Source organism: Elgaria multicarinata, chromosome 11 (assembly GCF_023053635.1).
Source record: "Elgaria multicarinata webbii isolate HBS135686 ecotype San Diego chromosome 11, rElgMul1.1.pri, whole genome shotgun sequence".
Lineage (NCBI taxonomy): Eukaryota > Metazoa > Chordata > Lepidosauria > Squamata > Anguidae > Elgaria > Elgaria multicarinata.
Window position 1 is genome coordinate 29,716,189 of NC_086181.1, and position 16,122 is coordinate 29,732,310.

At 47.2% G+C, this 16,122-nt stretch overlaps 1 protein-coding gene across 1 annotated transcript; it reads right to left on the reverse strand.

Moving 5' to 3' along the window:
• Positions 1–1,410: 1,410 nt before the first annotated feature.
• DNAAF3 (dynein axonemal assembly factor 3) lies at positions 1,411–15,314 on the reverse strand. Its single transcript, XM_063138732.1, is given in 11 exon segments — positions 1,411–1,648; positions 2,765–2,839; positions 3,422–3,521; positions 4,937–5,114; positions 6,368–6,490; positions 8,007–8,129; positions 8,268–8,444; positions 8,699–8,856; positions 8,996–9,089; positions 12,964–13,106; positions 15,233–15,314. Coding segments are annotated over 11 exon segments (1,449 nt in total). The 3' UTR covers positions 1,411–1,452.
• Positions 15,315–16,122: the final 808 nt, after the last annotated feature.

The window sequence follows — 16,122 nt, forward strand, 5'->3', positions numbered from 1 at the left end:
AGGCACTCTCGAACACATCCAACACCACCCTGTAGCAGTGCACTGCAATGGAAGACCGGAAGGGGCAGCAGGCAAGCGATCTTCTAGGGAAGCAAATCCATTATCGTCACTACTGCTCTTCTCTGTGAGGAACACTTAAGAGGCTTCCGTGTTAAAAACCTCTGCTTTGGAGGAATCCGAGTGAGCTGGTGATCCAGGAAGACATCACCCTCTTCCTGGATTGCCAGCTGGCTGCGTTTCCTCTCTAGGTACTGAGAAACAGGAGTCTTTTCTTCAATGCACAGAGAGGGATCCCCATGGAACAGGCTTCCCATCCCCCTCACCCTTTCCCAAGGTGAGGGAAGCCTTTGGGAACCGCTGCTTCAAAGTGCTCCAGGTGCCTTCAGCCAGTGGCTCACAACTGAACTAGCTTCCCTCTCCCGTTGCTGTTCTCTGAAGGGGCACTTCAGGGAGGCTGGGTGGGCCACATTTATCCCTTGGACCAGAGGTTCCTTGCTGTTGATATACCGTATTTCTTCGATTCTAAGACACACTTTTTTCCCTAAATAAACAGCTCTAAAAATGGAGTGCGTCTTAGAATCGATGGTGTCTTAGAATCGAAGCAATATGGTAAGAGAAAAAGAGGAAGCTCCTGCAGCAGCCTCGAGCCATGCGAGGGAGGAGGAGCTGGGAGGGTAAGCGCCTGGTTTTTTGTTAGTCAAATTTATTCGTAAGTCCCATCGATTTCCATAGGACTTACTCGCGTGTCGTCGTCCCCTGGTGCACAGACAAGTAAAGACCGGGACTGGAGAGTTAAGCGTTTTAGCTCCTTAATTGTGTCTTCTCCTCTCTCTCCCCACCCGAAAATATTGTTTACTCTTTGTTTCAATGCCCCCCCTTCTTCCCGCGCAAACAGCGGTTTCTTCTCTCACAGAGGGAAAAAAGAAAAGGACACAACCATTAGAAGAAAGCGCGGGGGGGGGGGAGGAGGTTGGCTGGGCGGTGAGGGAAGTATTTCTTCAATTCTAAGATGTCCTTTTCCCCCAAATAAACATCTCTAAAAATGGGGTGCGTCTTAGAGTCGATGGCGTCTTAGAATTGAAGAAATACGGTAATATGTAAGCAGAAAGAGAAAGCAAAGGCATTGTTGCCCTCCCCTGGATACCGACAAGAGTATCACTTCTCTGCAGGTACATGGGAACGGTCCAACACACACACCCCAACCTTAGCTTTACCCATAGGCATAGAGGGTGCTGGACTGTCCCATGTAACAGACAGACACTCTGGTTCTGTGGCAGTTAAAATAATCCCCAGAAGCACGGGGTTCCCTTCCGCCATGTTTTGATGGCTGCTGCACAGACTGACAAGCATCTTGGGTTGTTTGGATTTTTTTTTTTAACAGCAAAAGCATTTTTTTTTAATTAAACAACAATGGTTAAAAAACACACGGGACCAGTGTATAAAGGAATAACTTCAGGGGCCAGGTGCTGTCATCTCAGGTGGAGGTATCTTGCTGCAAATCTCTCCAGCCTCCTGGTTCCCAAGCTGGAACAAGGAAAAGTTTTTTTTGTCTGAGGTTTGGACCGGCACAAATCCCGCCTCTGCTGCCAGGTTCTTTACTTGGGAGGAGAACTCAGACACTTGTTCCTCGCGGAGATCAGGCAGGAAGCTGTGAGAAGAGCAGGTGGACAGATGGGTAAGGAGAGGTGGTGGTGGGAAATCCAGGAGTTCTGGTTCTCACTAAGTGCCCTGGCTAACTTTGCAAAAATGCAGGTCAAGTTGATCTGCCAGACAACCAAAGTGGTGTGTGTGTGTGTCTGTATCTAACCTGCACAAAAGGTCTAATGCACTGAAACAGTTTTAGGGTGACCATATGAAAAGGAGGACAGGGCTCCTGTATCCTTTTAAAAGTTGCATAAAAAAGGGAATTACAGCAGGTGTCATTTGTATGCATGTTGCACCTGGTGAAATTCCCTCTTCATCACAGCAGTTAAAGCTGCAGGAGCTATACTAGAGTGACCAGATTTAAAAGAGGGCAGGGCACCTGCAGCTTTAACTGCTGTGATGAAGAGGGCATTTCACCAGGTTCCCCCTATATACAAATGACACCTGCTGAAATTCCCTTTTCAATCCAACTGTTAAAGATACAGGAGCCCTGTCCTCCTTTTCATATGGTCACCCTATTGAAACAGCCATTCTAACAATTTTAATACATTCAGTTGTTCTCATCAGCTAGCCACACCCAACTTCTTTCCATCTTCCCAAGAACAGATTTGATTTCTGATTTCTGATTTCTCCAACTGCTAAATCCACCGGATTCCAATTGCCAGTACTGCTTGCCTGCTCTTTTCTTAAAAGCACACAAAACAGCCTTATGCTGAGTCAGACCATTATTCCACTCAGCTCCATATGTCTGTTCCGACAAGCTATAGCTCTCTGCTGTCTCAGGGCAGAGAAAGGTCTTTCCCAGTCTGCATCTTTTTTGCTCTGGAGGCAAGGTGCATGCAGTTCTCTTGGGTATTATTTAGCAAAAAAGCAGGACATGCAACTTCCTTAGATTCTTTTGTTAACTGAACTAATGTTTCTGTTCCAGATACACCATTAAAATCGGAGCCGCCTAAATGTGAACCTAGCCAGGTGACAAGAGAAGCCTGAATAAAATCAATCAGGCAAATGAGCAATACAACCCCAGCAAGGAAGGCTAGGCCATAACCCAGGTCTGGAGGTGAATGAGAGGGGTTGACCTCTCTATGCCGAGAGAGAGAGGAAAGAAAGTAATACTTACTTTGTCAGCTCAACAATAAGAGTGGCTTTCGAGGCAGACACCAGATTCAAATTGGGTTTCAGGAAGTGCACCATGCTGTAAAAAGCAAGCAAGCAAGGAGGAGGAGGTAAGCAGAGATAAGAGCACCTCATAATTCTACTATGATGGTGCTGCCCACATGCACAATATTGAGTTTCCCCCACCCCAGGGAATTGAAGTTCCCAGCACCACACGTGATGGAGTCTGGTATTTGTTTATTTTCCTCTGCTCTCTCTGTCCTTTGTCCTCCTTTCCCCTTTCGTTCATTAGATTGCAAGACATTAAACCACAAAATCGCCCTGAGCATTGGCAGAAAATGGCATAGGTGGTAAAAGAGCAAACATACAGTATGCACCTGGGGAAAAGGCAGGGTTTTAAAGGTGGACAGGGGGTGGTGGTGCAGAAACATTTGAGAGAGAGAGAGTTCTTCTCAGTAGAGAAGAAACTCACCCAACACAAGGCTGCTTCAATCGGGTGGTCTAGTCACTTCAGTTCTCAAAAGCCAACATTACTAGCCTAGGCAGGTCCATCTCCTCAATTTCTAGAGACCTAGCCCAATCAGCTGCTTCCCATTTTCTCAACAGGAAGTCCGAGAAGCCTAGCTCATGCATCTTCCCCACAGCTCCAGCCCATTCCTACCTGCAAGAGAAGAAGCTGAGGTTGAAGAGGTGTTGATATTTGCCTTTGTGATGGAGCTCAGAGAGGCAGTTGAGAGGCAAGAAATAGACACGGACGTCTTCTGCGGAGGCATCGGAAAGACACAAAAAGCCCAAAGGAGGAGAGCATCCATGTCAGGACAGAAAAAAGGGGAGAAAGAGGTTCTCAGGATGCAAAAAAATTCTTTATTTCAAAGCCCGACGCATTTCAGCCTGCGTTCACCATCAATTATCCTAGGAGACGATCACCTTGCTAGGAGTATCTCTCTCTGCAAACATCTCTTATCAACCCCTTGAAGAAGGCCTCGGAAAGAATGCAGGCTGAAATGCGTCGGGCTTTGAAATAAAAAAAGAAAAGAAAATTGAGACCAACTTTCCCTAACCTGGTGCCCTTCAGATGTGTGGGGAATGATGGGAGTTGCAGTCCAACATATCCAGAAGGCACCAAGTTGGGTAAAGTTGACATGGCCACATAGTTAGCTGCTGTTTGCTATTTTGTTATTGGTCCACCCAGCTCAGTACTGTCTATTCAGATTGGCAGTGGTTCTCCAAGGACTCAGGTGTACAGGCCTTTCCCAGCTCTGCTATTGGAGATCCTTTCCATTGGAGGTTTATTTATTTAAAACATTTGTACCCTGCCCTATATCATTAAGATCTCAGGGTGGCGTACAGATAAAAGCATACAGTATAAAACAATAAATATACACAGCTAAAAACAAATTCAACCATGAACCAAGTTAAAACAATATATAATTTAAAAGCAGTAAAAACAATTAAAACAGTTAAAACAATGTGCCATCTTAGTGAATTTCCAATTTCTACAAAGCAAAGCGCATGCTCAGCCACTGAAACCTGTCCACCTCATCACAAAACACAAGGAGTTTTGGAGGTCAGTGGTTTAAGGCGAAATCCTATGCATGTTTAGACAGAAACAAGGCCTACAGCTCCCAACATGGCTGCCTGGGGCATGCTGGGAGTTGTAGGTCTTTTTTCTGTATAAACGTGCATAGGATTCTGCCCTTGGAGCAATGCATTATGAATCGGAAGAGATAAGTTCTAAGCCAACGGTAGGTAGACGTTGGGTCTCCAACCCCAGCAGGCAGGAAGACTGGTACAGAAGAGGCCAGGAAAGAATCCCTTTCAATCACCTATATTATTTAAACATGTTTTCTTTCATTTGCTCACTATCTTTTGTCCAATGTGTCCATTTACCTGAAGGCGTTTGACCGTAAGGCTTTTACCGGGCAGGGGATCATATAAACATTTTGGAACCAGTTCTGAATTCTTGGGGCAGACTTTGCCAAGCTGCTGTCCTCCGGATGTACTGGACTGCAATTCCCAGCGACGCCCACGCCAGCTGGGAATGATGGGATTTGCAAGCCAACACACCTGGAGTACGATCTAGTCAAACCAGCAAGCAAAGACTCATTGGCTTATTGGGGAAGCTTCTACCCCGGGAGAGTAATGAAAAAGACCTTTGGGAATCCTCTTAAACCACGAGTGCTCACCCACTACTCACCCTTAGTAGCATCCAGCTTGGCACAGTCCCGACCACCACCCTGTAGGTTGTCACCACTGCCCCCCTCATTAGAGGATGCCAATGGGTCATAGCGGGTGCGATGAATGAGTTCAAAGAGCAGGGCAGTGACATTGTGCAAGGAGATTTCCTGGGCGCTCTGTGACGGGAAAGAAGATCAACGTCTCTATTTTATTTAAAACGTTTATATCCCGCTCTATATCACAAGGATCTCATGGCAGCGTACAGATAAAATCATACATATAAAATAGAACAATAAATATACAATTCTAAAACAAATGAAACCACAAATACATTAAAAACCAATATGACATTTTAAAATAGTAAAATCCAATTAAAACAAGATGGTGTACAGGCTGGTGGATTTAGCCATCAAAAGCTTTGTTAAAAAGCCATGTCTTAACCTGGTGCTGAAATGAAGCCAGTGCCGGCGCCAGTCGGGCCTCCAGGGGGAAGGCATTCCACAGCTGGGGTGCCACAACAGAGAAAGCCCTCTCCCATGTCCCACCGTAGTGTATATATCGCATTGGTGGGGCACAGAGAAGGGCTCCTCCGACAGATCTCAGGTCTCAGGCAGGCAGATATAGGGAGAGGGGCTCCCTCAAGTATCGAGGTCCCAAGCTCCTGCCCTCTCCAGGACCCTAGACTTTCATTCCATTTGGCAACTCAGTTGCTTTGCAGCTTCCTTCTGCCATACATGTCAAGGGCCCTGCATTCTTCAGGCACGGAGGGCAAACTGAAGCGGCATAAGTTGAACAGTGAGCCAACGGAGGAAGAGCACGCACTGCATGTTGGGCAGAGCTACGACAACCTTCTCTCCTCAACTGAGCTCAGGGGAAACTGGGTTTTCAACAGAAGCTGGATCAGCCCAGTGCCGTTTGGCCAGCTTTTGTGTCAATCACAAGGCTACCGCCTCCATCTTCTTGGGACAGTTTAAAATACAACAACAACATAATAAAAACAAAACAAATCAGTAAAGCACTAAACAAACATTTCAGCAGATAAACACACAAGATGCCTGTTTACAAAAGTGGGCGGGGTGGGGGGAGGGGGACAAAAATGGACAGCGTCCTTATTCCCTTGCGGGGCAATGGACAACGAAAGAAGAGCTCTACCTGCAGCCGAAAGACCTGCACCTGCTCCCTTTTCAGGTATGTCCGAACGCAGCCACAGTCTTCTCAAGTAAAGAATCAACCCTAACCCTATCCATAAAACCAAAACTGAATTTCCTGATGCCAGGGGAAATTTTAAATTTTGTATATTTGTTTTTATCTCATTTTAGAATTTCTGTAAACCTCCCAGAGAGCTCTAGCTATGGGGCAGTATATAAACGCAATAAATAAATAAATAAACAAACAAACAAATAAATAAAATAAAGGCAATCACGCTCACCTTCCTCGGGAGACCATTGGTCGTCTTCAGGAGACTGGGATCTTCAGCCTCAATTCCAAAGGTCATGTAGGGGCCCGTGGCTATGTCTCCCCAGTAGCCCCGGGCTGACACTGGCTCCCCTTTCTGGGAGGTGAGAAGCCTGGGTTAGTTCATTTGGTTTGTCATGCCCTTGTTTTTATCCCCACCCGAGTGCCTGCTAGTCTCAGAACCCAGCTGGGGGGAAAAGTGATTGCAAAGATGCCTGGGGTTCAAGGTGATTTACAGGGAAGAACTCACAGGCAGCCAGAAGAGCTCAGCTCCCTTTTCCCATCTACAGTTCTCTCCTGAAAATGTACCCTCCCTTCCCGTTGCATTAGCATTACAGAGCAAACATGGAACTGGGGGTGTTGGTATTCCTGTGGAATGTGCAGTGCTGCCCTCAGTGGCGTAAGGACTGGCGACCGCCAACTAGATGCAGGAGACTGTCTGAGATCCCCAAAACAAGCCATTGCACCTCATCGTGAGAAGGACTTCTGCCAATACCAAGGGCGGCTTTCCATCATGCATGGTAATTAGCAATGACAAATTGGGAGGGAGAGGGGAGAAATAGAGGCAGGGAGGATTTGAGACAGATATTTTATGGCACTGCTGGAAAGAGAGAGTACTCTGAAATCAGGCCCACTGCTTTAGCTGGACTCAGAACCGCATCTGTAACCCCTTCTCCAGATAACTACTCAGAACAGCAGTAAAATAACCAAATTGTGGCAGAATTCCAAGGACTGCTGAAGGGGCAGTTGAGAATGAGACCCCTTCTCCCATCATTTCAGAAACACGGTAGGGGCTGCAGTGTGCTGCTCCCACCCCCACTCCCCTGCACTGCAGTAACATGAGGCAGTATGGTGCAGTGGTTAGAGTTTTAAAGAAGAGCACGGGTGGGCAACCTCTGGAGGCCATTTTCATCCCTGGGAGCCCCACCAAGGGGTTGGACTTGATGGCCTTATAGGCCCCTTCCAACTCTACTATTCTGTGATTCTATGACCTCCAGACACAGCCTGTGGGGTGCCCACCCAAAAAAGAGGAAAAGTGCAGAAAACACCTGCTTGCTGCTGAAATCCAGTGGCAAACTACTCCGTCGTGCTACTGAGTGAGCACTACAATGGTTACATTTAGCTTGGTTCCAAGCGAAATTTAACAGTTTTGGTACACTGTAGCGGCGACAGAGCACTAGAAGGGCCACAGTTAGCTTAGAAACAAGCTACATTTCCCTGTTTGGGCACTCCACTGCTGCTATGGATGCAGTTTTTTTTGCGGGGAGGGGGAAGGGAGGCAGAAGGGACACATTTGGCATATGGGCCAGACGTTTCCCACCCCTGGTCTAGAGAGACTTGGGTTCAAATCCATGCTTAGCCATGAAACTCACTTCATAATCTTGGGCCAGACATTCTTTCTCATGCGTACTGCCTTTGAGCTTCTTGGAGGGGAAGGTTGGATACAAACAAATAAATGAGAAGTGGGGCTGGCACATTGGAAGGGATGGTAACGTGCCCAAACAGACTATGCTCCTTATACCCCCTCCCTGCATTTGAAGCCAACTTCATACTCTGCCGGTGGTCTAGCACAACCAGGCTGTGCAGGGTCTCAAGGAAGGGAGGCGGCTCACGTGTCTAAGGAGGCGCCCAGACGCCAACGTCTTGTTGGGGACATCATAGGAGGCTTCCCGCATTTCAAAGGCCACGCCTGTATCGCGCCACTGGAAAAACTCCCGGAAGTTTATGACTTTGGCCTAGAAAGAGGAAAGAATATCGCAAACATAGAAAGGCAGTGAATTCCCAGCCCCCTGCCTCCACAGCGCAGAGCAGCCCCAAAATGAGCCGCGGGGACTCGCTCGGCCAATGTCACCACCCCCGGTTCAGTTACGCACCCCATGTTCGTGCAGCTTCATGGTGAGATCCCAGTCGCACACCCCGCGGCGGGAGTCGTAGCGGGTGCCCAGGTATTGCCGGAGTCGCAGGTCCCAGAGCTGCTTGATCTGGAAAGACCGCGGGTCGGGGTTGCGCCAGAAGTGGAAGATGGCCTCCATGTGGTCCCGCTCCCTGAACTGCCCATGAAAGAGCAAATGTGAGTCAGTGGGTGGAGCCAAAATTCCTGAGTTCCCTGGGAGGGGAGGACAGTCTAGTGGGTGGAACTGGAAAGGGATGCAAGGCAAGACCCCTGGATCTTCCGGAAGGGGAGTAGTGGATACACCGTGTGGAGTCCCGAGCCCAGAATGGCAAAGACGGCTCACCAAGCAAGCCTCCCACACTCATTGCCCACCCCTCACCTCCCAGGTACAACCTCTCACTGCTGAATTACCTTGAGGCCAGACAAGTCCAAGGTGGGTAGGTGAGCCTGCTGGAAATCGGGGTCCGTGACGTAACGGACAAAGAGGCCCGCCTTCTCCTGCAAGTAGGCAGCTGTCTGGCTTCGGAGTAGAGTGTTTCCCATCAGCTCCAGGAATGTCTCACTCTTCTCTTTAGTGGGAGTGGGGAGAAGAAACATAGCTGGTTATCATTCTCCTGGAGCCCCCTTCGGACAATGGGCCCAAAGCCCAGGATCCCCAGAATAGGGACTGAGGGTGTGCAGGGGCGGGGAGCCAGCATTTGCCCTCACCTTGCAGGCTCATCTTTTCTGAAGGCTCCAGAGCTAGACTCAGGAACAGCAGCTGCCGGCCCAGGGCCTCCAAATTGTTCTCAAGCACGTAGAACTGGGCAAAGGAGAGAAACAGTTAGCAAAGCAAGCTTTTACAGCTCCCGATTGCAGACAGTGCTCAAGAACCTCAGTACCAAGGGAGTGTTGTGACCATGAAAATGGGCGGCATCCACCTTAAACCAAGTGGGACCCTTGGAAGTGGCCTTACAGGGATGCCAGGCCCATTTAGCCCAATATTGCCAGCACTGACTGGCAGCAACTCTCCAGGATTTCAGGCAAGATTCCTTCCGAAGCCCTACCTGGAGATACGCAAGAGCCGGGGAAATAACAACAACTTTTTGTCTGTCTTAAAACAAAAAAGAAAAGAAAATCTTCTGGGCACATTTTAAATGCTCTTCAATCGTAACACCCTCATGACTACAGGAATGAAATAGAGCTTGCTCCATGTGCTCCGATGCTAAACAACACATTTACTCGGGAATAAGCACCACTTTGTAGTAGAGGAGGCTAATATAATTTTAAAGTAAGAATAAAATTTTATTACCCTGTACATGCCTTGCCAGCCGCCCCCAACTATAAAATGTGCTTTAAAATAAGGTAAAATAAATAGTAATAGCGTGCTGGGTGAGTAACATCAACCCTGGTGAGCCCTGGCGTGCCCATGCCAGCCCAGGTCCTGACTGCTGTTGCCCCATCAACTGCCACTCTCTGGGTGGTCATTTTGGGGGCTGGGGGCAGTCCCCTGGGTTGCCAGGCCCTGGACTTTGGCTCCAAGGTCTGGCCCTAGATGTACCACTGCTGCCCCCTGAGATGGTTTTAACTGGAAAATGCTAGAAGCTGAGCCTCTGCGTGCAAAGCAAGTCCTCTTTCTTTGGGGGCTAGGAATACTCCGATAAACAATCCATTCCCCAACAGGGAGGGAATATGCTCGTAGGGAAGAATAAAAGAAGGCAAGGAAGAGTCCTGTCCTTAAATGGCCTTTCTTCATTCGAGTTCTACCTTTTCCTCCATTTTCTTTCTACCGTCAAGGTTTTGTGTAATGTTCCAATTACAAATGAGAAAAGCCTGGGTCAGGAAAGCCTACCCAGATGAACTCCAAAAGCCACAGTAGGATTATCCATTTATTAAGGTCACAAAGAAGTGAGTCAGCTTTCAAATTCATTGAGACTCTTCATCAGGCTGTGTGTTAACTGGAACACTCCTAAGAAACAAAAAAACATCTCACCCTCTCTCTTTCTGCCCCCACCCCACAGTCATTTATGCTGGGGAATGTGGGCAGCAGGGTTGGGGGCACTCATGTCCTGCTTGTGGGTTTGCTGTGGGCAGCTGGTTGACCACTGTTTGAACAGAATGCTGGACCAGATGGACCGTTGGTCTGATCCAGCAAGGCTCCTCTTATGTAAATTGCCCCTCTCCCAGCTGTTATTTTCCCCATTAGTGAAAACATAAGAGCACTCTTTCCCTAATGGAGTAAACACACTATCTTGTGGGGGAGAACTTACATAATTCGGCATAAAGTGACACTGGGGGAAACGGGTGAAGCCCACTTATAGAATCACAGAATAGTAGAGCTGGAAGGGGCCATCGAGTCCAACCCCCTGCTCAATGCAGGAATCCATCTCAAAGCATCCCTGACAGATGGTTGTCCAGCTGCCTCTTGAAGGCCTCTAGGGTGGGAGAGCCCACCACCTTCCTAGGTCATTGGTTCCATTGTCGTACTGCTCTAGCAGTCAGGAAGTTTTTCCTGATGTCCAGCTGGAACCTGGCTTCCTGTAACTTGAACCCATTATTCCGTGTCCTGCACTCTGGGAGGATCGAGAAGAGATCCTGGCCCTCCTCTGTGTGACCTTTCAAGTGCTTGAAGAGTGCAATCACGTCTCCCCTCAGTCTTCTCCTCTCAAGGCTAAACATGCCCAGTTCTTTCAGGCTCTCCTCCTAGGGCTTTGTTTCCTCTATGTTTGTCCCCCACTAATCGTGGATCTTTAACATCTAATCTACTTTGGCTCTTAATTAGGTAAGACATGATAAGAGCAAAACAAAATCTCAGACTGCACCAAAGCCAACACTCAGAAGTGCTGGCTGCAAGAAGCAGTGCCGTTGAGTCATTGCCTTGTGAGAACGGAAGGTCGCCAGGGGATGTGCTAGGGAACAGTCCTGGAGGAGTTGCCAGGGGGGAAGGGGGCTGCATCCATACTGCATCAGTGACCTCCACGCCTTTGCTCTTCTCGAGCTTCACGCCCTCCCTCACACGTGTCAGCCCAAGGCCTTTCTGGGACATCAGCCCTGGCCATGCTGAGCTGAGGGGCTCTCGTTGACGGACAGCTGTCAAAGAACCTCTGCCAAACTCCTCACGTTGAAAGGAATTAATTAATGTCACCACACATTTCGGGAAAGGGGACAGAGCATCAGCGTCACCTCGTCACACGGTCGGCATGAGTCACCGTTGGAAAGGGAGCCCAAGAGTGCTGGCTCCTCCAATTCGGCTCGATAGGGAAAGCTCTCCTCTCCCTGCAAACAAGGGAGCCCTTCTGCCTGATCCCCTTGCTCTATTTTAACTCCTGAGAAGGGGCTCTTTATGGAGGTGCAGACAGGTGCCAGAAGGAACACAACCCCTTTCCCAACTGAGGGTACTCTGGGAGTCTCCCTAAGGCCGTCATCAAACATTTACGTATCACTTTTTAAAACCTGCAAAGTGCTTTACAATCTTCATTATCTCCTCCTTTCAACCTTGAGCTCAAGTCATGTAATCAGTCTGTAAGGCAGTTCACCATTCTGAGGGCTGGGCATGAGCAACTGGCTGCCCCCAGGGTGAATCTAGCCTTCAAAGCAGTTTTATCTGGCTCTCAATGGCCTTATCAATGTTAGAAAGTATTGACTTAGAATATTTATTCATGATACTTGAAAACCTGCCCTTCTTCCATCATGGAAACTTTAGCCTGGGTTCAAACAACACAATAATTCATGGTGGGTTGACTGTTGGTTATTTAACCCACCACGGCTTATCGTATTGTGTGGAGAGAGGTTTTTTTAACCAACAGTTGATAATTTGGCTGAAATCAATGCAAATAACCAATGCTGTGCAGAGTTGGCTATTTGAACTACCCCTGGTCATCATGGTGTGTGGAGGGCACCGTTGGTTAAATAGTCAACCACAGAGTAGCAAGGCAAGACCAGTCAAAGCAGTGGCTGCCACTCTAGTTCAGCCGGCAGGATAGATTTTCAGTAGCAATGGTTGATGGGATACTAGCGGGAGGACTGAGGGGGGAGGATGATTGAGTCAACTCAGTGTGGACTAATAGTCAGCTCAACACTGATCCTAATCCACACCATGGTTGATTGTTATCATGTTGTGCGGGGCGTACCCCCTAGATAAACAACTGTTGAGTTGATTATTACCCCACCGTTGACTATTGGGTTGTCTGAATGCAGCCCAAGGCTCCATATATAAGGCTCCCACATGGTCTCCTGTACAGACCTAGCCCTTCTTAGTTTCAGCGAGTTTGCCACTACATTTTTCTGTATTCTGTCCATGGTGAGCAATTGGGCAGAAAGACAGCCTATATATGTAGTTAAATAAAATGTATAGATATCAGATTCACCAAAAAGGCAGACGAGTCTGTTTTCCACCTACTTCATAGACTTTTGAAATTTGCTCCTTTCTGCTGTCCTGGTATCAAATGAACGTGTGACACCACAAATCCAACTTTAAGATTTAATCTAAAATTTATCTAGGAAAGCGGCAGATATGCAAAGCACGGTTCAACATGCCCAAAGGGCCATCCAGTTACTGCAAAACAACGCAGGCAGTGTCCCAGAATATGATGCAAATGTACTTGTGAGCAATGATCAGAAAAACTGAAATACATAATGAGAGCAGTCACCGTTCAAAATGCTCTGGACATTTGGTGTGGGAGGAGAAAGTTACGCACATTGATTTTCCTCCGTGGCCACAGGTGCGCCCGACTCATGGTCTTGAGGATGTGACGGCCATCTATCGATCCCACGAGCAGAATGTTCAGTTCAGGGACACCGTCCTGGGACAGCGACAGGCATTCCACCGAGGCCTCCAAACCTGGAGGGAAAGCAGAACGGCTCAATCTAGGACTGCTCATGCTCCACGTGAATCCTATTTTCCTACCAGGAAAGTCGGCAGGCTGAAAAAATGGCAAAAGATTCAGCAGAAGCCAGAAAAAGTGCTGTTGCTGTAGTAGCACCTAAACACGCCTAATAGGCAAGCTTTGCCCCCCCAGAACCTATTGGATGCTTTCAGATGGAAGGCTGCTAAAGCTACCAATCAGAAGGCATCGGGTCTTTTATCTTTTTTTGTTGCTGTTTAGTGGATTTTCTATGGTAAGGAAAAAAGATAGAAGCAGTGGGAAAACACTGGAGGTTTGCAAGCATAAGACAATGACGTCTAGACTCCACCCCCCTGTAAAAAAACTTTGAATGAGGCCGGGCGATGGTGCTACAAAAGCCTTGACTAGAAGCACCCGGTGTTATATGATTCTGAATAATTTGGAATTTGTTGCCAGGAACATAGCACCAGGGATGACTGATGGGAATGAAAACTGTAGTTCAGTGGGAGGGCGATTTCTCTGGCTTGGCATCTTTACAATCCATCAACCCCGAGTCCTTCTCCTTCTGCCCTTTCTTTGGGAAGGCTGCCAGGGTTCAAAACATCTTTAATTATATTATACCTATGCAAGGAAAGCCATATTGAAAGCCACTTTGGGAGCCAATGTTGCCTGAAAAACAGGGTATACTTATTATTATTATTATTATTATTATTATTATTATTATTATTATTTAATTGGCATCTCTTTGGTTGTGGGGCAAGCCCTGCTTCCCTCCACAGGTGTTACTTCTCAAAGGGCACATGTACCTTGCTCTCACCCAGATGCAGATTCCTGCCCCTCAGCCATGCTTCAGGAAGGCTGTGTGTTTTGTTTCTTACGTCCCTGCATGGTCAGCTCAAAACTTTATTTCCAGGGCTTTATTTATGTGTTTTTAAAGGGCTGTTTACACTTAAAAACTCTACTCTGAGGAGAGGGAGGGTAGCTGTGGCTTCATGATAGGCAAAATGACCAGCCCAATCAGTGCTGGGCCAATTCAGTTTCAGCTGCAAACTTTTTTTTAAAAGAGGTTTCCCACTGAACTCAATCCAGGAAATAATAATAATAATAATAATAATAATAATAATAATAATAATAATAATTTATTTATTACCTGCCTCTCCCTCTGGGGAACAACATGGAATACAAAATATTATAAAATACATAAAATGGATGAAAACATATAAAAACTAATACATTATTAAAATAACAGCCAGCCAGACATCTTAAAATTCGACTGGGGAGGCCTGCCGGAAGAGATCAGTCTTTATTGTTTTTTTATATTCAGAAAGAACATATGTTTGTCTGAAATTCCAGCAAGTGAGCTTCCAAAGCAAGTTCACTGCTGGAGCTAGACATGTCTGGATGCACACCCTAAGGAGAAGAAGAAGCCTGGAAGCCACGAGGATAGACTTTCGAAAGATCACAGAAGTTCCACTGGAGCTTTTTTGGCAACCTGGACATTTTCAAAAGTAGCTCTACAAACCAAAGATCTAGAAACCCCCACTTTTAAAATTCCAAATGGAAGCTGACCTTCTGAAGAACTCAAATTCTGCACCAGAGTTCAATGGAATCATGGAGGGAACACCCTAGATTGGTGGTGGTGGGGGGGGAATGTGTGGGCCTCCAGACATTGCTGGGCTGCAACACCCATCAGACCTAGCCAGCATGGCTAATGGTAAAAGCCTACAGGAGTTGCAATTTAACAAGATCTGAAGGGCCACATCTTCCATAGCCCTGCCCTTGATCTGTTTTAGCACTGGCTGAAAGTCTGCTGTTTAAATCAACTACCCCTAATAGGGGAGCAGTGACCTTTTGTTTCCCAGTGAAAGATGATGTATGCCCAGAGGTTCTGCTTCAATGGCACTCCAGCAGCTGGGGAGGGATCCCTGGATGGACAGATGCACCTTATCCCCAAAGGCAGCTGCATCTCAATGCCAGGTCCACAACGGAACCAGGATCCATTAGGCCAGCTGAAGCAGTTTCAAATTCCCTGCACAACCTGTGAGACATGAAGGTGCAGTTTCATAATAAAGCAGGCAAGCAAAGAGGAAAATAAAATATTGGCGGAAGAAGCGATACCTACATGCGGCTTGCAGGTCAAGTGCTGGAGAAAAGCCCCACCAGGCTGTCGTGCCAAAACCATTGCCGCTCCCTGCTGCTGTCATGGCTGCACAGAAAGCAAAAGACAGACATAGTGAGGGACACACACAAAGTGAGTTAGATCTTCCACACTCTCTCTCTGCCTTAACCTCACCTACATTTTCAAATCCTGGTATGTACCTTGCCTCCCATATTCCTTTTCCCACATTTAGTTTCAGGTATAAAGTGTTGGTTATTACCTTTAAAGCCCTACATGGTTTGGGTCCAGGATCTATGGGACCGCCTTCTCCCGTACAAACCGCCCCTCACACTCAGGTCCTCTGGGAAGAATCTACTTGTCTGCCAAAATTAGGCTGACAAGTATTACCCAGAGGACCTTCTCTTCTGCTGCTCCCAGACTGTGGAATGGCCTGCCGGAGGAGATTCGTCAACTTAATAGTCTTTTAGCATTTAAGAAAGCTATAAAGACTGATCTATTCTGGCAGGCCTATCCAGTGGAATTTTAGGATGTTTTAATAATGTATACTATGTTTTTAATTCAGTTTTATGTATTTTATCCTTATTGTTGTTCCTCGCCTCGATCCAAATGGAGAGGTGGGTAAGAATATTATTATTATATCAGTGTCACAATTCAATTCAGGGATATTTGGAGAAGGTGAAGTGGCTCAGAGGCTGATCCATCAGGAAATCCATTTCAGGTCTCACCTTTGCCATGGCTTCACCAGGTAGCCTTAGGCAAGCCACTCCTATCAGCCTCAGCAACTGACCTACCTTACAAGCTTGCTTTAAGGGTTACAGCTGGGGTCTCCAATGTACCACAGACACCTCTCTTGTAGCTGGCCAGCCTCCCCTGCCTTTTATTTTATTTCTTGA